The following is a 23,924-nucleotide window of genomic DNA, read 5'->3' as shown; positions in this document are numbered from 1 at the left end:
TTCATACATTTTACCAACAGTTTTGCATTCAAGTGTCAATCAGTGAACAGCTGATATTGACGTGGGAACTATAATAAATAGATGTTTATCACTCAGATGACGATTTACGGTTCCTTTTGACAGTAATGTTTCATCTTTAGATCGTTTCGGGGAGTATTTGCTTTTTTAGTCTGTCACCGTATCGGGGACAGGGACACATTTATGAATTGAAGTTATATAACTAATCTATTTATTTCTGTTTACAGCTATTGTCTGACAATGTCCATTTTTATAGACAATTGAAATTCAACTGAATCGTATTCGTTGCTGAGAAAAAAAAAAAATCAATTAAATAAATAAATAAAAAATCAGTGGGTGCAAAGTAAAAACCTGGACGCAATTCATGAGCGGACATGACGTCATGGCAAATGCATAATATAGTGTTTGGGGGGTTGCTCGAGCCTCAGGTCTGTGTGGTGTGATTAATGTGTTCACTAGGTGGCAGCACAACACTGCTGTTAATATCCTAAATTTCTTTGCTATCTATCTATCTATCTATCTATCTATCTATCTATCTATCTATCTATCTATCTATCTATCTATCTATCTATCTCTCTCTCTCTCTCTCTCTCTCTCTCTCTCTCTCTCTCTCTCTCTCTCTCTCTCTCTCTCTCTATATATATATATATATATATATATATATATATATATATATATATATATACCCATCTACACCGTCCAGGCATACGATTGTGACTGCTGAGTGAATAACACTGATTATGTCTTCATCATGGCATTCTGTCCTCAAAGTTAATGTGATAAAAGCAGAAAAAATGGGCAAGCATTAAGATTTCAGTGAGTTTATCAAGGGCCAAAGGGTGATGGCTAGATGACTGGGTCAGAGCATCTCCAAAACTGCAGCTCTTGTGGGGTGTCTGCAGTGGTCAGGGGTGACAGGGTCATGGGCAGCTAAGACTTATTGATGCGTGTGGAAAGCGAAGGCTGGCCCGTGTGGTTCCGATCCAACAGACGAGCTACTGTAGCTCGAAGTCCTCTTTATTATGAATGGTGTAGGACTTTGCAGTCACCACTAGGCTGTGTGTGTGTGTGTGTGTGTGTGTGTGTGTGTGTGTGTGTGTGTGTGTGTGTGTGTGTAGGCTGTGACGCAGATTCCCTGGAGAGAGGATGCTTCATTTCTCATATCTGCATGAAGAGCATTGTCTTACCTTTCAAAGAGCAACATGTAAGTGCTGTGAAATGCTGTACTTCAGTGCTCTTGCTTTAAACACACGTGTGACACAAACACTTAATGAACTCATGCTTTTATTAATTTTTTTTTAAATGTTGCATATAAAAATGTTTCCTCTCATTTTAAATGTTCTTCAAACTGAGTGGAGCAAATCTACAGTTCTGTCAAACGACAATGTATCCAGTGAAAGAAGTGTAAAAATTTAAGGTCATTGAAAGTTGAAAGATGTAACCTAATGAATTAAATTACCAGTTTATGTAGCTTTTAATGACACTGAAAAATACAAGTAATAATAATAATAATAATAATAATAATAATAATAATAGCCATGACTGGCTTTGGTCCAGGGCTGCTATAATCTACAGTATGCGTGTCAGAAAAAAAGGCTCTTGACATACAAACTCTAAAGTTTTGCTTAGTGCGTAGAGCACATCTACAAGGCTGGATGAGACGACAGTAGCACACAGCACCTGAACACATTTCAGAACAGCATGAAAGTACTACTTATAGGTGTGATAGATGCAGCCAGCAAGCCCACCGTTCTCCAACGTATGTGTGTCTATTGCATTGGGGCGCATTGCGTGTGGCATTCAAAGCCAGGCAATGAACAAAGAACGCTTGCTTTTGTGCTAGTCTGGATGCGGAAAAAACAACAACAACTGCAGCAGCATACAGAACCACAGCTGTACAACAGAGCACTTACTTTTATACTCAGGTAGTAAAATGAGCAGAACTTCCCCATGTGGACTACTGTTCTCTTGTACATAAAGAGGGACGAATAAAGAGAAGAGAGATGCTAAAGTTAAGGCACAGCCCTGGGGCCAAACACCAGTGGCATCATATTGTTTGGCTTTCCCCTGGTTCTCCATTAAAACAAGCTCAAACGTGACGACTTCCATTTTCTTTTCTATTTTTGTTTGTACAGAATCTTTACATTGTATAATAGCTAATAATAAACATTCTCTCAATAAGAGTTTACTAAATACAGCAACACCATCGCCATTAGGGATGATAGAGTAAGAATCGCATATCATGTACAATAAACATTACAATATATACAATGCAATAAATACATGTCTGTAAACAGAGACAAAAAAAAATGAAACCCCTAAACAGGTAAGGTCATTTGGTGAGGCAAAACAAGAAAAATGGCACACAACTTAAATAAAAAAAAAAATCACTACTACTTAAAAGCCAGGATTCAAGTTTTAGTGAAGAATCTTCTCCATAAAAATGTTTGTTCTATGTACACACCGTTTGGACGAAAAAAAAAAAAAAAGAACAGAAAGAAAGTAACTTGCAAGTAACATGCTGTCTATGCTACAGTTCATGTTCTACAGTACTGCTTTGTATATACAGCAACGAAGAAGAAAAAAAAACGTACAAACCAATAAATAAAACCACAAACATATAAATATACAGAAATGAAGAGCCACTTGGCTAAGTGCTGAGAGTCCTATAGTGCAAGAACAGTGCGTAAGTGTGGGTTTGGCATGAAGGGTGAGAGATTTGAGTTGTGTTCTAGCCCTAAGAAAGCTCTCTGACAATTTGTAACACACAGCGCTAACGCCGTGTCTATGAGCAATGAGAATTTATTCAATGGTTTTGGATAGTCCTTTAATCTAGGCAGTATATTCAAATGGAAAACTTACTGGTGCGTGCACACACACACACACACACACACACACACACACACACACCACGTACCATGTTTTATATGAGCTCCAGTGGAGTGAAATGTAAAAGGCATATCATAAGGAGCACGATTTAGGTCGGTTAGAAAAGCCTGAGCTTCTAACGCACCGAAATGTACAGTTCACGTGTCTCAGAAATTGCTTGTCTCATAGAAAAATCAACACTAAGTGAGATCTGACGCAATACAAACTGAACACAGGATGTTGGTAGAAAACAGTCTAAATGTTGGCGTAACAGGAAATAGAAAAAACTGCCTTTGATCTAATGGCCTATGTAGACATTCCTGGCAATATGTGTGTGTGTTTGTGTGATATTTAATAAGGTTTAAAACTGTGTGTCCAACAGCAAGCAAAAGAAAAACAGAAAATCTATTCTGGCAGAGACTCACAAGAGGTAAGTGTTAATCATATTGTATGAAAAGAAAAGAACAGATACAGGAATGAAACGCCTCTGAAGATCGTGTGTGATGAATGGAACAGACACAGAAGTGTTGAACGAAGATATAAAGTAGCGCACTAAACCCGCTGCCCAACACATACTTGCAAGTTACTCGTCACTAAAAGTTTTGCTGTTTTTGTAAGAAAACAAGCATTTGTGTAAAAAAAATCTCGTTTTTATGTACTATATGTACATACACACATATATATATATATATATATATAAAGCAAAGGGGCCTTGACAGCACTGAGCTCTGTGTGTGTTTGTGTGTGTGTGGGTTCAGTCAGGTTTTCAGGAAGACTTAAATGTAGAAAAAGCCGGAGAACACATTCCAATAAATCCCCCCACCTCAGTTGGCTGTAGCTGCTGCAGTCCATCTCTCGTCAGCGCTCTGTGCTGTGTGTATGACTTTTAGATCTTTCTTGCTGCTACCCACATAAAGGGGATGAAAGCCCAGTGGTTTAGCTCCCAACCATGTGCCAGGGGGAAACACACACACACACACACACACACACACACACACACACACACACACACACACACACACACACACACACACACCCACACACCATCCTCAGCTGAGGGCCAAGAAGCACAGACTTGGGAGGGGGGGTTTAGGGGGGAGAAGGTAAACAAGTAAGACAGCAAAAATAAACTAAACTAAATGTTATTCCTGAGTGCAAAAAAGGACAATGTACCAGAGTGTGTCCTCAAGTGTCCAGCAGAGAGCAGCGGCTGAGGTTGTGGAGTGCAAGGTGCGCTTTGGAACTTTTCCTCCTCCCACCGTTATTATTCCCTCTGACTGTGCATTTCACTGAGACATGAGTAGCAGTGAGTGAATGTGTCCTGCACTGCTACGTTCCTTCCGCCTCCTCTTCCTCCTCCTCCTCCTCCTCTTCCTCTACCATACTTGGATCTGTAGAAACTTCCTCACACACCTGCCTTTCCTCTTCTCCCTCCTCTCCCTCCTCACCCTCTGCCTGCTCGTCCAGCAAGATCTCGGTACACTCGGAGTTCTGCGTGCAAAGCGTTTTGGCGTCCTCGTCCTCATCCTCTTCCTCCTCCTCCTCCTCGGCCTGACTGCCGCTGTCCTTCTCCGTGTCGGTTTCTCCATCCTCCTCCAGCGTGAGCTCAAACTGGAACTTTTCTGTGGTGTTCGCCGCAGCAGCTCGTCCGCCCTCGTCGTCCTGCTCGGGTGCAGGAGATGGGCTCTGAGGGATGGTGCTCTGGTACCACTCTCTGTTGTCCTCTAGTGTGTCCAGGATGTCCTGAGCATCCGGGTGCACCAGGTCAGCCCATGTCTCCCACAGAGGGTGGACAATGTAATCAATAAAGCCCACCTACAATGCAGGATTGTATATTAAGATACAATACAGAATACTACACAAATTCCAGTGCTGACACGCTATCAAGTATTGCACTGTTGAATTGAATCGCACTGGCTTATTATAAAATATCAATTGTGTTTTTTTTTTTTAATAGAAAAATGTAACTTGGGCTAAAACTGTTAAACTGTCAGTGTTTGTGCTTGATGTAAAAGCAGAACACAACACTGACACTCCTACATTCCAGGAAACTATTATAGAGCACAGAGGGCCAAGTCTGTGTGGGACATGTTTGGCAGACATTAGAAAACACTGCAAAATTTGACCAAGCCTCAACCCCAACCCTGTATACGAAAACACATGACACTGGCAACTATTTCTTTTCCCTTGGAAGCTTGGGTGCAATTTATCTAGAGTTCATCTGTGGCTATTTTTGCTTTTCATGTACTGATCCAAACACTCCCACGTTTTGCCGCCCATTAAAAATACCCCAGTGTTTCATCAAGCTTGTCACTGACACATTGGCACTGGACAGTTAGTGTTTTGTCCCGCTTGAACTAAATGCAACCTCAGAGTCTGGTCATGCAGTTCCTTGCCAAGCATCACTGACATCAAATAAGACAATTCTGACTTATTTTGTCCCGGGAGCTTATCTGTGGGGTTACTGGATTATTAACTACAGTCCATGTTAAGAGGAATTACATCTGTAATGTAATGTGTATGTGAAAAATTGTCTTCCAAAGTTACAGACAGTTATAAAAATCAAACTGATACCAGAACAATGAGAAAGGAATGTGTGATGCATTTAAATGCAGTACCTGTGATTTCTCAACCGAGGCATTGTGTTTATCACACATGGGACTGATCTCCATGCCACGCTCTCTCTCACGGTCACCCTGGCTGAAGAACTCGTCCATGATGCGGTCCGTCCACTGGCGGTACAGCTGCAGTGGTTTGGTGGGGTTACTCAGGTCTGCACAGTGCACCATGTTCTGTAACACCTGTTACACACCAATCGTGTACAAATAACACATTGTCAAATAATTGCTACAATTATCCTAAATAATCATCATTAGGAAGCAGTGGCATTAAGGCTTTGGGTTACTGAGTTCAAGGGCCTGGTTCTGTTCTGATGTCATTGGTGCAGTCTTGAGGGCAGACTTAAATACTCTCTGCTGCAAAGGAGCACTCTGAGGTAAGGCACTAGTATGGCACTCTGAACCCAGCTTACCACCCTCAAATGAAAACCCAGGAATTCACTGTAACGTACTATCCATCCATCCGTCCTTGATTTATGCTACTTATCAAACCATCGCAGTTTGTGCAACATCCACAGAACAATGTTTTCTCAGAACAATAATGGAGAAACGTTTCAGCTCTTCTCGTTACCAAAAAATAAATACAAATCCTCATGAGCTTTATTACAGTTGCAAATGCTCTGGAAACTTCTTCCATGTTCCACTTCACAGAAAACTTCAACATATCAACAATTACACACATTGTAATGTGTTTATGTGGAATATCTAGCATGTATGTCTCTATATAAGTTAAATAATAAGGTGTTAGAACAAAAGCGTCAATTTAAAACTGTACCAGCTGCTGTTCTATTAAAATAAAAGGACCCTCTAACTTAACAGAATCCAATATTCAACAATGTTGATGTAAAAGTGAATATAATGGCTCCCCCATATAATCTCTAGGTAGTACTCATTACAAATATGATAAGAGATCAGAATAATGATCTTCTACACACAATTTATCAGTAACAGAGAGTTTTTGGGGTTTTTGTATTACTGCTTGTACCTTTTACACTGTGCTGTCTTTGACCCTCAGTAACTTTTACCGACTCAATAAGTCTCTCCATCCATCAATCTATCCGTTCCTTCTCAATCACAACTGACCTCAACAGCATCTACACAAATCCTTTGTTCATGTCTGTCTCATGGCCACTTTATCATTGCAACCTTTATGTAGGCCCAGTCTTTTAGTTTGGTGTAGCACTAAGAATTAATATCACAGAAACTTCACCGAAACCTGTTCCAGTACGACAATACCCCTGCACACAAGTGAGATCTATAAACACTTGGTTTGCTCTAACCTCAACCCCAGTGTACAACAACGGGATGAATTGAAATAGTGACCATACTTTCTCCCCACACATTAGCGTCTGACATCATTAATGCTCTTATGGCTACAAATCGATAGGTTACTTAACGTAACCCCGGTTCTTTGATAACAGAGTGAGGTGTTTCACTATGGGGGGAATCGCTTTGGGCGTGACCAACTACGGAAGCTCTAATGACACCACGTCTGTCTTGACAGACAGGTCGACCTGAGATCAGGCTCCGCCCCACCTTTATCCCTCAGGTCGACCCCTTCTAACATCATTGCAGCGAGATTTCTTCCCGTCCCCGTGCAAGGAGGGAAGTGCTGGTGAAACACCTCACTCTGTTATCAAAGAACCGGGGTTACGTTAAGTAACCTATCGTTCTTTTTCTAACTTCGCTCGGTGTTTCACTATGGGAGATATAGACTGCTCCCGGATTGCACAGGTCAATCACATAGGCTCAGAACGCCTGGCACTCAGCACTGCGTGTGCCAAGGATGACTCAGACACATCTAGTCTATAAAACCGCACAAAGGTGTGCGGTGTGGCCCAGCCAGCCGCCGCACAAATATCCTGAACAGAGACACCCTTAAGCAGGGCCCATGATGTCGCCATCCCTCTAGTAGAGTGGGCCCTCAGACCCGTGGGAGCCTGAGAACCACAGCATTCATACGCTATAGATATAGCCTCCACAATCCAGCGGGACAGCCGCTGACTCGACAACGGCTTCCCTTTGTGAGGGGTAGCCCAAGACACAAACAGCTGGTCCGATTTTCTGAAACCCGCTGTTCGCTTGACATACGTATGGAGGGCCCGCACCGGGCACAAGGAACTCAAGCCATCCTCCTCCTGAGGTGGGTGAAAAGCCGAAAGTTCCGTAACGGGACATCTATAAGAAGAATCCACCACCTTAGGCACGAACGCCGGGTTAGGGCGAAAGGAAACCTTCGTGAGCCCAGGGGCGAACTGTAGACAGGACGGACTGACAGATAGGGCTTGCAGCTCGCTCACACGCTTAGCGGTCACTAGAGCCACAAGCAGCACTGTCTTAAGAGAAAGAAATTTCAGCCCTATGCCATCCACTGGCTCGAAGGGGTGATGAGAAAGGGCTTCCAAAACCAAGGACAGGTCCCACTGAGGCACTAACCACCGAGACACCGGCCTTATACGGCGTGCACCTTTCATAAACCGGCTAATCAAAGGGTGCCGACCCGCAGGTTCGTTATTAAACCCGACGTGACATGCGGAAATAGCCGCCAGATACACTTTCAAAGTAGAAAAGGCCCTCCCTTTATCCAGCAAATCCTGGAGAAAACACAAAATGTCTCTCACAGAACACTGGAAAGAGACAATGTGACCGCGGCCACACCACTCCTCAAAAACTCGCCATTTATTGTCATAAAGCGTGCGAGTAGACGAGGCCCTGGCACTCTGGATAGTGTGTATAACCGACCGGGGCAAACCAGTCACACTCAAGTTCCACCTCTCACGGGCCAGGCCCAGAGAGCAATCCTGTCCGGGTGCGGATGATAAATCTCCCCGCCCGCCTGGGACAGAAGGTCCCTCCGTGGAGGGAGTGGCCAAGGCTGATCCGACAGTAGCTGAACTATTTCTGCGATCCAGTGCCTGGAAGCCCAACGTGGAGCTATCAGAATCAGTGACAAGCTGAGTTCTCTGACCCTGGCCAGGGTGGGGGAAATCAAGCTCAGTGGAGGGAACGCAGAGAAGAACGCTCGCCACGGGTGGGCTAACGATCCACACCCAACGGTGCATCTTCGTCCCTCAGAGAAAAGAACAGAGGACACTGAGCGTTTTCGCGAGGCGAGATCTACGGCGCCCGGCCGTATCTCTGCCATATCTGCTCCACCACCTGAGTGTGCAGTTTCCATTCCCGCACAGAGGGTTTCCCTGGACAATAGATCTGCCCCTGTTCCATACGCCTGGAACATGAGTCGCCCTGATGGACAAAAATCTTGTGTCGCACCACATTATCAGTTTCCTCGCTAACTGATGCAGCTGGAGGAGCGCACACCTCCCTGCCGGTTGATGTCGCGACCACTGTGGAATTGTCTGTTTTCACCAACACATGTCGGTCCTTTATAAAAGGCAGAAAGTGCTTCAGTGCCAGAAATACTGCCAACAACTCCAAGTAGTTTATATGTCTCGGGATCAGCTGTGGCGGCCACACGCCGTTCACAGCTCTGCCCATAAGGGTCGCACCCCAGCCCTTCAAAGACGCGTCCGTCGTCATAGTAACTCATGACGACACCGCCCCAAGGGAATCCCGACCGAAGAGTCGCGGGGCATCCCCATTGGCGGGCGCTAAGACGCACGAATGTGTTATTTTACCGGCCGATTGAGATGACGTCGGGGACATAAGCGCAACCGCGCGACCCATCTCTGGAAATCTCTCATCATGAGAAGTCCCAGACGCACCACAGAAATCACTGAGGCCATTAAACCCAGCATTCGTAGGCACACTCGAACGGGACCATAGACCCAGCCCGAAACGGAGCGACACTGAATGAGAGATGCGATTCTCCTCTGTCAGCGTGACTCGATAAGAGAGGGAATTTATACTGAGTCCCAGATATTCCGCGCACCGCGCGATACAAGCGCTCTTTTCCTGTTTATTTTGAAACCCAAGCTGCAGAGATGAGTGACTACGCTCTCCACATCTCTGACCGCTTGCTCTCTCGACGAGGAGCATATCAGATAATCGTCTATATAAGACAAAATCCGAATGGCGCTGTTTCTCAACGGCAAAAGAGCCGCCTCCACACACTTGCTGAAAGTTCTCGGAGCGAGAGACAGTCCGAACGGAATGGTTTGAAACTCGTAGGCAGTGCTTCTGTGCGCAAACCTCAAATATTTTCTGTGTGACGGGTAAACGTCTATGTGAAAATACGCGTCTGACAGATCGATCGCCACAAACCAATCGTTTGGACGGATCGACCGACAGAGTGCTTTGTGTGTCAACATTCTGAATGAATATTTTCTCAGGTGTCTGTTTAACACACGCAAATCCAAGATCGGACGGAGAGATGTGCTCCCTCTCTTCGGGATCACAAAGTACCGGGAGTAAAAACCCTGACGGCTTTCCGCCTCGGAACAACTCTGATTGCCCTTTTGCTCAAAGGAGTCGATCTCGTCGTTAGGACGCGAGCCGACTCTTCGCCACCGAGATCAACACACCGTTGAATCTGGGCGGTTTCATTGCAATTGAAGCCTGTATCCCGTGAAACCGTGTTTAAAACCCACGAAGGAACCGCATGCGCGCCAATTGACGAGGTGCGCAGAAAGGGAACCTGCGCGCACAACTCTGGTCGCGCATTGATGACGTCACAACCGTCGCCGCGCAGGGCTTCGCCGACAGAGCGAGCGCCCTCAGTGGTAAAACTGGGGGTGCACGCCGATATCGATTTTCGCACACTATCGCCCTCGGCTGATCGCCTGGATGCGAAAGTGCCACATTTATTGTGTTTTGTATTGTAGAACACATCGCCCTCAGCCCGTGGCTTGGATGCGATGATGTCACCTTTATTGCGCAATCGTCCGAACTGACGTGCGAGGGAACAAATGTGGGGAGTGCTTGGTGACACTGAACATTTCCCCTTAAGCCTCGAACTCGAGGAAAAACTAGAGAGGAAGCCCTTACAGAACTTAGAACCGGGCCGTGTTCTCCTCTCCTTTTCTTCGCCAGCGGAGAAAGGAGGACAAGAGAACATTCGCGTGTTAGGTCGCGCTTCTTCTTCCGCTCCTCGGGTGGGGCGGACGGTTTTAGCCGCCGCGCCGCAAATGAATGCTTTCCCCACGGTCCCGATCCATCCGATCTCGGACGTTGACCAGCTTGCTGTCCGCCGAGAGTCGATCTTGAGCTCTTAGCGTGTAACGGTCTTCCCCTCGCAGCCGCGGCTGCGGCAAAACCCCGTCGCGCTGGCTGAGGGGGCGTGCTCTGAGACAGCTTACGAGGCAAACAGAGGTTGAATGCCTCGTCCTCCTGTTTCCTGAGAGTGCTGATCTCTCTCATCTTCTCTAGAGCAGGACCTTTAGCGGGGTCGTAGGCAGCATCCATGACGTCCGCTTTCTGTGTGTCGCCCAAGCCTGACAGGTTGAGCCACAACGCTCTCTCACCTGACACAGCCAAACCCATCACGCGGCCGCAGCCCTGAACTGCGCCTCGTGAAGAGCGGAGAATTAGGTCGTTCACCACACAGATCTCGTCCCAAAGTACCGGGTTCGGTACTCCCGTGTCGAGCTGTCGTCCCATCTCCTCTAAAATCTCCGCCTGGTACGCGGACAGCAAAGTCACCGCGTTTAACGAGCACACTGACTGCGCTGCGTGTTGTACACCCTCTGATGGATGGGCGCGTCAATCTCGATTTTCCCAGGCAGCGCAATTTGAGAGGAGGCAGATATGGAACGCCGATTCGGATGGAGGTGATAAGCCACTGAAGGCTCCACGGCTGGGGGTCCGGTCAACCCCAGCTCTTCCATCCCTTGAATCTCCAGCTTGGAGCACCCTTTTGCGGGAAGCTTGCTTTTGAAGGGGCTAGACCAGTAGCGAGACATTTCCTTCATGCAAGCTGGCACGGCGGGCAGGAGCTGTCTAGCGGCGGCAGCCTTTTCCCGTCGTAAAGGTCTCTCACCGCTCCCTCCGCGTCCTGGGCCGTGGGCCAAGCTAGTCCTAGCCGCGCGGCTCGTTTGCATACCTCGTGCAGGTTACCTTCGGCCTGCGAGGTTGCATCGCCCGCGCTCTGGGGTCTCGACTGTTGGGCCGGGAAGGGACCACTGTCGTCCTCATCCTCGTCCTCCATATCCAAGTCGAGGAGGTCTGAGTTCGCGTCTGCGTCCTCGTCGCACGGTCGCTCCTCATCCTCCGCGAGGAGGTTATCAAACAGAGGCGGCATGACCGGCGATTCGGCCTCCATCAGGTCCGCCCAGCTCGTGGAAGCTCGCGGCTGATGTTCAACGACCGTAGACCTCGCGGCGGCGCCGGACAGACACGGGTCCTGTTGGTTAGCCATCGCTACTCTCAGCCGTCTCTCCAGATGTCTCACCGGCAGCGACGCGCAGTGAGCGCATGCTTGAGGGTCCGCGAGCGACGTTTGAGCGTGCTTCGGGCCCATGCACGTGATGCACATCGGGTGAGGGTCCCTGCCCGAGATGGTCGCTCCACATGATGATGGACACGGGCGGGATACAACCTCCCTGATCTTCGACTCATTCCCTTTGGTGGGGGGGATGGCTGAGTACGGTAAAATTAGACTCGTCACAACACGTTAGCCTGCTGATGGTCGCAGGGTAGTTAGCCCTCCGAAGGCTTCGCCTCGACGCGCTAAGCCTGCAATAGCTTGACGCTATTACGTCCCTACCGTGTAACTTAATACCCAGCAGGTGGAATAGGAATAGCTCGCCTCGACGCGGACGCTATTCCGTGATGTCGCTCAGCACGATTCCGTACGACTGACCTCGCGTTCGGTGGCGGAATCCAATGACGGCCCGCACGATGAACAGTTAAGCGAAACCAGCCGAGAACAGGAAGTGCTGAGAGAGCTAGTGTAGTCCCTCACGGGAAGAAAGCGCGAATGATGTTAGAAGGGGTCGACCTGAGGGATAAAGGTGGGGCGGAGCCTGATCTCAGGTCGACCTGTCTGTCAAGACAGACGTGGTGTCATTAGAGCTTCCGTAGTTGGTCACGCCCAAAGCGATTCCCCCCATAGTGAAACACCGAGCGAAGTTAGAAAAAGAACCTCACAGCCATGCTCCAAAATCTGGTGGAAAAGCTTCCCAGTGCAGTGAAGGCTAATCTAACAGGAAAGGGAGAACTACATCTGGAATGGGTTATTCTGCAAGTGACTTTGGCCATATAGTGTATAGTGATCATGCACATGAGTAATGAGTAATCTTACTTGTATCCTGTCTGAATAATTATCCAACAGCAGAACTCCAGAACTGGTCACTTTCTTTGTCTCAACCATTGTTTTCAAGTCAGCCAGTAGGTTCATGTGCTTAGACATATCAGTGGCTAATACCTAGGAAATAAAACAATACGACTATTTTCAATTGGTGAATTTCATGCCACACACATCTGCATACAGTGAGCTGCACTTACGATGTCGATCACCATCTTCCGGAGGGATTGTCTCTGTTTTTTGGTAAGGTTCTTAAAGATGTCACAGTTCTCCTCCTGGAGCAGCTTAAAGCCTACAGCCAGATGATGGTTCTCCAGCACTGATGAGTCATTGTACATGAGGGCCAACTCTGAGTCTACATACACAGACACACACAAACATACACACATTCATGGCCCTGATTATGATGAGTACTCAGTCATCCAGGGTGTACTATAACTCATGCTTTGATATCATTTTGATGTTGTAGAAATTTCCAAGAATTTATCCACGGTATCATGAGTAAGTTGAACAGTCATGTGAAACCCAAAAGAGTACAAATAATGTTTCTGATGAATAAATGTCTTTATGGTTATATAAGTCCGCCCACCTTGACATTCTGGAGTTTTACTAGAATTTCTGGCCTTGTTCTAGTCAGCTGGTCCATATATAACTATGCTGGAATAAATAGATGTGTGTATGTGTGTGTGGGGTGGGTGAGGGGGATTGAGTAGGTGCTTCACTAGCAGCACTCTGTCACTGTCAGAAAAGGATTAGAGACAATGATGTAAGGGAGGTAGCGGATGAGCTCTGCGCAAGACTCCAATTAGAAATGGACCTGCAGCAGTGTGACCATGAAACGTCAATCTTGCTTATCTGCCACCTCAGCTCGCACTACCCTCTGTGTTATGTAAGCATGGGTACACCTTCACATGAGGTCATATTACTTGGTTGTTCACTGAAGCTTTTCCTACATAACTTGAAGGTATTTTTTCTCTTAAAAAAACAGCTTTAAAAGACCTCCAGCTCCCAAACACAATTTATGGCAAATGTTAATGATAATAGTATTAATGAGCAAGCAGAAATACCCCAGCTTTTTCAGAACGTACAAACCAAGTTTACATTTGCGTCTTCAGTGAAATCAGCAGCCAGATTAAACCTGCTTTTAACACCAGGTTTTCTTTTCACTGAAAGTCACTTCCTGTCTTGCATCTACCCGAAGTGCGAAGTGCAACTTGTAGGTGGGAAACATCTGAGGTGCGATGGACTTTCAGAAGCAAAAGCATGGATGCCACAAAGCCTCGTCTCACGCAATAATGGAAGGCGTGGGATGGGAACTATTTGTGTCTGTGATATGAAGAAAAAAAAATACTCACTGGTGTTAATGAGGAACTGGTTCGAGACACCCGGGTGGTCAACGTCATGAATAGCGCTGGCGAAAATGGCAGCAAGAATTTCGAGGTCTGTGAACACAGCCTGGGAGGCGATGAAAAGTGCAGACCCAAAATTAGAAACACTGTTTCACCCCAATCTCTCTAATCACTTAGACAAAAACCACACTGTAAAGGCTTGGAGAAAAGGAAGCTGCTTCTCACTTTACCTCTAAAGCGGGCGTGGAGAGCAGCACGTGGGTGGACTGTGTTACATCAGCAGCGTGTATATTGTTATGGTATGCCACATCTGCATGGTAATGGTCTTCTAAGGTCATCAGATAAGTTATAAAGGTGTCTAATGGAATTTTAAATGTCTTGAGCAGGTCTCTCTCCTGTTGGAAAAAAAAAACATCAGGAACATCAGGTTGTATAAGTTGACACGATCTAATTCCTATTCAGATAGGAAGTGGACTTTCAGGAAGATCTTACCTGAAAGATTGTGTTCATCATCACCGTTAACGGCCTGTTTCCAGAAAACTCTGTGACTCTAAAAACATTAAGGCCCCATTTGTTTACGTCCTCCAGTTCCTGCAAAGAAATTGCAATATTGGTTATTTATAATATGCTTATGTCTTATGTAAAGGAACAGCAACCGTCTTACTGCATATCAAAATCTAATAAGAATTTAATGAAAGCAATTAATGTATTTTGTTTGCGGTCTTGTCAGTGGTACATAGTAGCCCTCTATAGCTCACCTTGGCTAAGGAGTCTTCAGTATCTGTTTTGACCCCAAAGCGAGGGATGTTTGAGTTGGTGAGGCTGGTACTGTGCATTAGCTTCTTCACACCACTTATTTGTGACATGGGCTTTTTTTTCTTTTCCTTCTCCTTCTGAGTTTGTGGTGTGGGCATCTCCACGTCATGCTGCTTGTCTGAGAGTGAGAGCAGAGAGAGCAGTCCAATCAGTGCAACAGTAAATGTTTTCCTCATTGTCTTCACTATGTAATGAACATTTTCAATAATAAAAAGCTACACAGAGGTCGTTATATTGTTAGGAAGTGAGGAGTGCATCGGGGACCTTATGTGGTTCGATGACCCGTATTACCTAAGAAGGTGTTGGAGATGTACTCTGAGACCTGGTTTCCAGATCGGCTCATCTCAGACAGGTGAGTGAGCTCCCTGTTCAACATCCTCTTGAACTGGAAGGAAACATGGACAGAGATACGATCAGGGGTGACGGGGGCATGTATGATTTAGTTACAATCTCCAGGTTTCTCTTACCACCCAAAAACATGCATGTAGGTGACTATATTACAAATCATCCTAGGTGTGAACAGGTGTATGAATGTGTGTGTGTGTGTGTGTGTGTGTGTGTGTGTGTATGTGTGCACATATGGCACCCTGAGATGGACTGCTATTCCATCCAGGTTGTATTCTCGCTTCATGCATAGTGTTCCGCATATAAGCTCCAGATCCACTGCTATCCAAAAAGCGGAGGATGAACATGCCAATACTGAAGATGAATGTAATGTATGAAACCAAACTGGAAGCCATAAGTTATATAATCTCAGCACCAGTTTTCAATAAGCAAAACTATTCCAACAGAACTAATTCAATAACGTTATATAAATGTATCTCCTTCTTCTTTTTCTTTATATGCACCGTTTTTTTTTCAATTATTAGTTTAAATTAATTCATTTTAATTATTCAAAATTGTATTATTCACAGGTTGTCAAACCTTTTGCATTGGATAACACCACCCGCTAGATTTTTTTTTAACTCAGGATTCTTTAAAGCAACAAAATATGATTCTCAGGCATGCTAAATCTTAAATCAGCTAAACAGTTAGATAGATCATTAGGAAAAAATAATAAGCCATACCTTTATATATCCCAATGAGACAGAGAGCAAATAATTAGCTTCAGGCATTTTGTTAACCAGCCAGGTCACATATAAGGAATAAAAGAAAAATCTGTAGATCAGCTTTTGTTCCTTATCTCAGGTACAAAAAGACAGTCACTGAAAGGATATCAGCTGACTTTAAAATAGATGGAATATCTGCGAGCTGGTTGATCATATTTTCCTTCTTGCTCCTACAAGAAATGGCAGGAACGAGAGGATGGCGTGCTTGTGGGGTGGGGTGTGCGTGTGTGTGGGGGGGTGAGCATCAGTCCTGTCGACACCTTCCAAATAAGGGACTGCACTCGTATTGGATGCAGCCTGAGCCCACCGACCAGCCAATCAGCACTGATTACAGACAGAACAGAGGGGATGGAGTGGTGAAGGAGTGCTGATGGGGGAGCACAAGCCTTAAGGAAAGCCATTACCATTCATTACCATCTCCTACCCGGTCTCATACCTCACAACACATCTACTAGCTTTATTATTCAGCGGATGAATTAATTCACAAATAAAACTTTGCATTAAACTCCCAAGTCATTTTGTGTATAAGTGCAGTTTAAGCTTTCAATTGATGATTTTTTAAACTGCAGATTCCGCTCATGACATATCAAAGCTGAATTAACAGAAAACAATGTCCTTCGTTTATTGTTGGTGGCCAACGCAATGAAAGCAAAGCGGCAACAAAACAACAGCGGGGCATTCATATGGAGATGGCAAGACCCCACCTGGAATTCGATTAAGCCGGGACCGTGAATCTTTCATGTGCATGTCGCCAATGAGTTCATTTGGAAAACAAATGAAGCTATCATAAGGCCCCTTTATTAAGTCCATGGCCAGCAGAGAGCTTTATTGTGCCATCTTTGGCTGATTTGAATATGCTACTGCTTGACCGAGAAACTGCTCTTATCTGCTTTTGCGTCAGTGCGAATCCTATATGCAAAGTTGGAGCATAATGCGTTTTGAAAGGAGGAAACCAAAGTGTAAAAGAACCAAACTATAAATATTAAACAACAAATAAGGAGCTTGCGTGTAAAAACAAAAGGACCAGACATCATACGGATAATGGTATTTGAGTCAAGTCACTATAAATCAGGGTGCATTTACTGCTCAGGGTTCTTCTTTGACATGCCGATGGATCATCAAAATACTAATACTAATCTAAAAAAGTAAAATTATTTGTAAAAATTATAGAAATGCATCCTTTTTTAAAAAAAAACTCATGCACATAGAAGCAGTTGGTTAGATATATACATTAGCATGTATAGCTGCTCATTCATTAATGTTTTTTTAGCTGTGTTGTTCCTGTCCTATCACTGTGGTTTCAAATATTTATTTGTTCACGTTTTGGGAAAAAAACAACAACATCCTAGATCACTCATGCATAATTGTAAACTAAAATAATACGTGTAGGAGCAGGCAGGATGTCAAGGTGTCTACACAAGTGGGCAGGACTGCTTAGAATTCCTTTGGGAGCAGACTGGAGTTAGGATTGAAAAAAGAAAAAAAGAAAGAAAAATAATATATATATATATATATATATATATATATATATATATATATATATATATATATATATATATATAAAGTGAGGAAAATAAGTATTTGAACACCCTGCTATTTTGCAAGTTCTCCCACTTAGAAATCATGGAGGGGTCTGAAATTGTCATCGTAGGTGCATGTCCACTGTGAAAGACATAATCTAAACTTTCTTTCGGCTTCTCCCGTTAGGGGTCGCCACAGCGGATCCTCCGCACGTTTGATTTGGCACATGTTTTACGCTGGATGCCCTTCCTAACGCAACACTCCCCAATTTATCCGGGGTTGGGACCGGCACTGAGAGTGGCTGGGGATGGTTCCCTGACCGGGAATCGAACCCGGGTCGCAGCGGTGGGAGCGCTGCGTCTTAACCACTAGACCACCAGGGGACCCTGTGAAAGACATAATCTAAAAAAAAAAAATCCAGAAATCACAATATATGATTTTTAAACTATTTATTTTTATGATACAGCTGCAAATAAGTATTTGAACACCTGTCTATCAGCTAGAATTCTGACCCTCAAAGACCTGTTAGTCTGCCTTTAAAATATCCACCTCCACTACATTTATTATCCTAAATTAGATGCACCTGTTTGAGGTCGTTAGCTGCATAAAGACACCTGTCCACCCCATACAATCAGTAAGATTCCAACTACTAACATGGCCAAGACCAAAGAGCTGTCCAAAGACACTAGAGACAAAATTGTACACCTCCACAAGGCTGGAAAGGGCTACAGGAAATTGCCAAGCAGCTTGGTGAAAAAGGTCCACTGTTGGAGCAATCATTAGAAAATGGAAGAAGCTAAACATGACTGTCAATCTCCCTCGGACTGGGGCTCCATGCAAGATCTCACCTCGTGGGGTCTCAATGATCCTAAGGAAGGTGAGAAATCACCCCAGAACTACACAGGAGGAGCTGGTCAATGACCTGAAAAGAGCTGGGACCACCGTTTCCAAGGTTACTGTTGGTAATACACTAAGACGTCATGGTTTGAAATCATGCATGGCACGGAAGGTTCCCCTGCTTAAACCAGCACATGTCCAGGCACGTCTTAAGTTTGCCAATGACCATTTGGATGATCCAGAGGAGTCATGGAAGAAAGTCATGTGGTCAGATGAGACCAAAATAGAACTTTTGGGTCATAATTCCACTAAACGTGTTTGAGGGAAGAAGAATGATGAGTACCATCCCAAGAACACCATCCCAACTGTGAAGCATGGGGGTGGTAGCATCATGCTTTGGGGGTGTTTTTCTGCACATGTGACAGGGCGACTGCACTGTATTAAGGAGAGGATGACCGGGGCCATGTATTGCGAGATTTTGGGGAACAACCTCCTTCCCTCAGTTAGAGCATTGAAGATGGGTCAAGGCTGGGTCTTCCAACATGACAATGACCCAAAGCACACAGCCAGGATAACCAAGGAGTGGCTCTGTAAGAAGCATATCAAGGTTCTGGCATGGCCTAGCCAGTCTCCAGACCTAAACCCAATAGAGAATCTTTGGAGAGAGCTCAAACTCTGTGTTTCTCAGCGACAGGCCAGAAACCTGACTGATCTAGATAAGATCTGTGTGAAGGAGTGGGCCAAAACCCCTCCTGCAGTGTGTGCAAACCTGGTGAAAAACTACAGGAAACGTTTGACCTCTGTAATTGCAAACAAAGGCTACTGTACCAAATATTAACATCGACTTTCTCAGGTGTTCAAATACTTATTTGCAGCTGTATCATACAAATAAATAGTTAAAAAAATCATACATTGTGATTTCTGCCTTTTTTTTAAGATTATGTCTCTCACAGTGGACATGCACCTACGATGACAATTTCAGACCCCTCCATGATTTCTAAGTGGGAGAACTTGCAAAATAGCAGGGTGTTCAAATACTTATTTTCCTCACTGTACAGGGAGTGCAGAATTATTAGGCAAGTTGTATTTTTGAGGATTAATTTTATTTGAGGATTTAATTTGAACAACAACCATGTTCTCAATGAACACAAAAAACTCATTAATATCAAAGCTGAATATTTTTGGAAGTAGTTTTTAGTTTTAGCTATTTTAGGGGGATATCTGTGTGTGCAGGTGACTATTACTGTGCATAATTATTAGGCAACTTAACAAAAAACAAATTCATACCCATTTCAATTATTTATTTTTACCAGTGAAACCAATATAACATCTCAACATTCACAAATATACATTTCTGACATTCAAAACCAAACAAAACAAATCAGTGACCAATATAGCCACCTTTCTTTGCAAGGACACTCAAAAGCCTGCCATCCATGGATTCTGTCAGTGTTTTGATCTGTTCACCATCAACATTGCGTGCAGCAGCAACCACAGCCTCCCAGACACTGTTCAGAGAGGTGTACTGTTTTCCTCCTTGTAAATCGCACATTTGATGATGGACCACAGGTTCTCAATGGGGTTCAGATCAGGTGAACAAGGAGGCCATATCATTAGATTTTCTTCTTTTATACCCTTTCTTGCCAGCCACGCTGTGGAGTACTTGGACGTGTGTGATGGAGCATTGTCCTGCATGAAAATCATGTTTTTCTTGAAGGATGCAGACTTCTTCCTGTACCACTGCTTGAAGAAGGTGTCTTCCAGAAACTGGCAGTAGGACTGGGAGTTCAGCTTGACTCCATCCTCAACCCGAAAAGGCCCCACAAGCTCATCTTTGATGATACCAGCCCAAACCAGTACTCCACCTCCACCTTGCTGGCGCCTGAGTCGGACTGGAGCTCTCTGCCCTTTACCAATCCAGCCACGGGCCCATCCATCTGGCCCATCAAGACTCACTCTCATTTCATCAGTCCATAAAACCTTAGAAAATCAGTCTTGAGATATTTCTTGGCCCAGTCTTGACGTTTCAGCTTGTGTGTCTTGTTCAGTGGTGGTCGACTTTCTGCCTTTCTTACCTTGGCCATGTCTCTGAGTATTGCACACCTTGTGCTTTTGGGCACCCAGTGATGTTGCAGCTCTGAAATATGGCCAAACTGGTGGCAAGTGGCATCTTGGCAGCTGCACGCTTGACTTTTCTCAGTTCACGGGCAGTTATTTTGCGCCTTGGTTTTTCCACACGCTTCTTGCGACCCTGTCGACTATTTTGAATGAAACGCTTGATTGTTCGATGATCACGCTTCAGAAGCTTGGCTATTTTAAGACTGCTGCATCCCTCTGCAATATATCTCACTATTTTTGACTTTTCTGAGCCTGTCAAGTCCTTCTTTTGACCCATTTTGCCAAAGGAAAGGAAGTTGCCTAATAATTATGCACACCTGATATAGGGTGTTGATGTCATTAGACCACACCCCTTCTCATTACAGAGATGCACATCACCTAATATGCTTAATTGGTAGTAGGCTTTCCAGCCTATACAGCTTGGAGTAAGACAACATGCATAACGAGGATGATGAGGTCAAAATACTCATTTGCCTAATAATTCTGCACTCCCTGTATATCATTCGCAATTCATTATAAAAAAAAAAAAATTGTCCATGTGTATAACAGAATGCATTATGTTTTGCTCATGCACTAAGTTTCCTATTTTGTCAGGTAGGTCTACTGCACAGATGCATTTTGTAGTTGTACGGTCATTGACTATTCGCCATCTGCTGCAATAGACAAAGCAGCACTATACGCATGGGGGATTTGGATCTTTATCAAGGCATGTTAACCTGAACCTGGACCTGAACCACCATTCATAAAAGTTGTGCATGCAAAAATTGAGCTCCCTCTCAACCTAAATACTCATACCTGTGTAATTAAGGTGGTAATTATAAGTGTATATGCTAGAAATAACTAACAGATAAACCGACTTTTTAATGATAAAACCCTAAAACTGCACAACACATGTTCTGTGTGTCACTTTTAATGCGGACAAAATTTCGCTCCACACACCCATAGACATCTGTCTCTTTTTATATGAATTTTGTAAACAGACTTCTAGTTATGCATTTTAATGACTTGTTTTACTTCCACACTCAGATCAGTCGGCATTTCAGAGCAGTGATTATTAATTAGCCCAAATCAGATGGTTTCATAATGAATTATCTTCCTCCTGTCAAGTTTATGCTTCTTCTAGTTTGTACCATTATGTTTTACAACAGTTCCTAATCACCTGCATTTCCACTGAAGCCAGTAATACAATAGTAGTGCTGCTGCACACTGCTCCTGTTATAGCTGTTTGGAGACGCTACCAGGCCTCTGCGGTTTTTGGGAATGAGGAGTGTGGTGTTTTTTGGAGCAGGCTGGGGCTTTGGACACATCTGGAGTTCGGGTAGCTTTGATTAAAGCCATCGGCGGCATCTTTGAGAACTCAATGGCTTGGCTTTTCCTTCCTTGTGGTTAAGGCTCTGAAGTAATGCAGCAGAGTGGCAGCGACTCCCGCACCGCAGCGTGTGTGCAGAACCCCAACTCTCAGCCGCAGTCCTGGAAGGAGGAGTGGTCTGCGGTCATCTCTTTTCTCTCTGCTTGACTCTATATTTCTCCTCGCTTCAGCTTTGGGTTTGTTTCCAGGCACAAAAAAGCCACCAGCTTCATAATCCACAGGGTGTGGCATATGGTGAAACGGAGGTAGAGGGTAACGCTAACAGTAAAACAGCCCTACTGGCAAATCAAGAACCCAATACATTTCATACTGCATGTGTTTTACAGGAAGTAAAACTACTTCAGATTTTTTAACACAATAGAAATTCCCCGACCTGAAATCCAGAAAAATTGGATGCATGTTGCAAAGCTTTTTTGTCACTGACATAAGAGTAAAAAAAAGTTCAGAATGACTAAAAATAATTTCATTTTACAATTTTTGGGAAGTTTTTTCTCTCTCGCATAGTAGTTTCCAGTTTGTCCAATTCAATCCGGATACCGCGTTTATAATATTCAGTCTGTAAACCACGTTTACAATGTTTAATCTGGAAACCACCGTTTATAATGCAGTGGCAAAATATCATATAAACGTCAACCAAAATATGCTGTGTCAGTATATTTTGTTATTTGCATTGCTAAATACAGAGGTAGGATGAACGTTATGTTGCATAATTAATTTGAAAGTCGTATTAGCATAAAATCAGAAGTGTTATCAGTTAACATGTTAACAGAGGAGTGTGACTTCACACTTGGCTCAGAACTCCCACTTCAGACACGACTGACGCTAAACTTCATGAACAAGATTTAAAGCTGACCCTTCCATAACAATGATTCTATTTGGCTAGACTCAGACTCCAAAATGCTAAAACGGTGAAGGTTTAAAATGTTATCAAATATCTTTCCTGGCACAGGGAAGCTTCTGGAGTCCCGGCAGCACTGAAAAGGGATATCCACATATGTGTCTTACTTCTGAGTCATACATTTACTGAATCATCACCCCAAAAACCGACGCCTACTCTCTAAGAAATCTTATGATTACCCTTTTATTGTAAATAAAACTCATTTATTACTAATCTATTTGAATGTACAAGTAGGAATAGACGTAGACATCTCTACCTCTTTCTCTCTCTCTCTCTCTCTCTCTCTCTCTCTCTCTCTCTCTCTCTGTTTTCTCTCTGTCTGGCCCCCCCACTCTACCAGTGGCTCAGTTTATTGTGTTTCCATAGCAACTGTAAGCATGTAGGATCACGCTTAGGCCTCCTAAGTGACAGAACTGGTGTGTTTGTTGCAGTTTATGTGGGTGTTTTTGTTGAGTGTGTGTACATATACGCGTGTGTGGGTATTCACTTAATCGCTCAACTGATTCCAGCATTTCAGAAGCATGCTTGATGCGCTTAAAGCCAGTCATGATACGACAAGGGGTTGGGGGGTTGTTGCTGCGGGTTGCGTACCATATTGCGTACTGTAATGCCTTATCTCAATTACATTTTACAATACAAAATATTCTCCATTCCTGTTCCATATAAGCAACCTGCTAGTTTGTAACACTTTACAGATCTTTTGTGTCAGGCTGATGCCTTGAGCCACAGGGCTACTGTTCACATTCCAATTCTACCAATTTACATTCACTAGTAATTAGCACTTGCTCTCACTTGCTTCACCTTTCACAGCACTTTTTGTCTTTCGTGGTTCTTGTTGTGATTCCCATTCCATGTTTCAGGTTACGGTCTTTGTTTCTTTTTCTCATTGTTTTTCATTCAGTTTATTTCTGTTCAGTTGCAATAACAATATCTACACTTACACCTGATTTCCACTTATCCTTCTTTATATAACCCTTTAACATTCTTGAACAGTGACTAAAAAACATTTTTTCTATGTTTATAAAGATCGTTTTCAACCGAACATTATCTGTGTAATATAACACCTGATACCTGATTACAGCTATATAAACATTGTGCCTGACCAGGATAAAGATCTTTAGTCTTTTTTTTAAGAGCAACTGAGCAACTGACCAGCTAATGCATCTAAACAAATATATCCAAAGCGAAGTAAAAAACTT

At 44.1% G+C, this 23,924-nt stretch overlaps 1 protein-coding gene and 1 non-coding gene across 13 annotated transcripts in view; both read right to left on the bottom strand.

Annotated features, from left to right (window-relative positions):
* Nucleotides 1-2,121: 2,121 nt before the first annotated feature.
* Nucleotides 2,122-23,924, bottom strand: part of LOC124393419 (cAMP-specific 3',5'-cyclic phosphodiesterase 4D-like) — a 190,981-nt gene continuing 169,178 nt past the window's right edge. For 11 of the 12 annotated variants that reach the window (XM_046861238.1, XM_046861236.1, XM_046861240.1 and 8 more), the window contains 9 exons: nt 15,165-15,258; nt 14,816-14,991; nt 14,550-14,648; nt 14,288-14,452; nt 14,064-14,163; nt 12,909-13,063; nt 12,706-12,828; nt 5,505-5,687; nt 2,122-4,701 (listed from right to left, as the gene is read on the bottom strand). In XM_046861238.1, coding sequence (XP_046717194.1) covers nt 4,216-4,701; nt 5,505-5,687; nt 12,706-12,828; nt 12,909-13,063; nt 14,064-14,163; nt 14,288-14,452; nt 14,550-14,648; nt 14,816-14,991; nt 15,165-15,258 — 1,581 coding nt within the window. In that variant the 3' untranslated portion in view covers nt 2,122-4,215. Of the gene's footprint in view, nt 4,702-5,504; nt 5,688-12,705; nt 12,829-12,908; nt 13,064-14,063; nt 14,164-14,287; nt 14,453-14,549; nt 14,649-14,815; nt 14,992-15,164; nt 15,259-15,940; nt 17,410-23,924 lie in introns of those variants that run through there. The other variant, XM_046861247.1, reaches the window with a different exon arrangement.
* Nucleotides 17,815-17,887, bottom strand: trnag-ccc. Its single transcript has one exon. It is a non-coding gene; the product is annotated as a tRNA-Gly (tRNA).

This window comes from Silurus meridionalis, chromosome 11 (genome assembly GCF_014805685.1).
Source record: "Silurus meridionalis isolate SWU-2019-XX chromosome 11, ASM1480568v1, whole genome shotgun sequence".
Lineage (NCBI taxonomy): Eukaryota > Metazoa > Chordata > Actinopteri > Siluriformes > Siluridae > Silurus > Silurus meridionalis.
The sequence above is the reverse complement of the archived record's forward strand: the minus strand, read 5'-3'. Positions and strand labels throughout refer to the sequence as shown.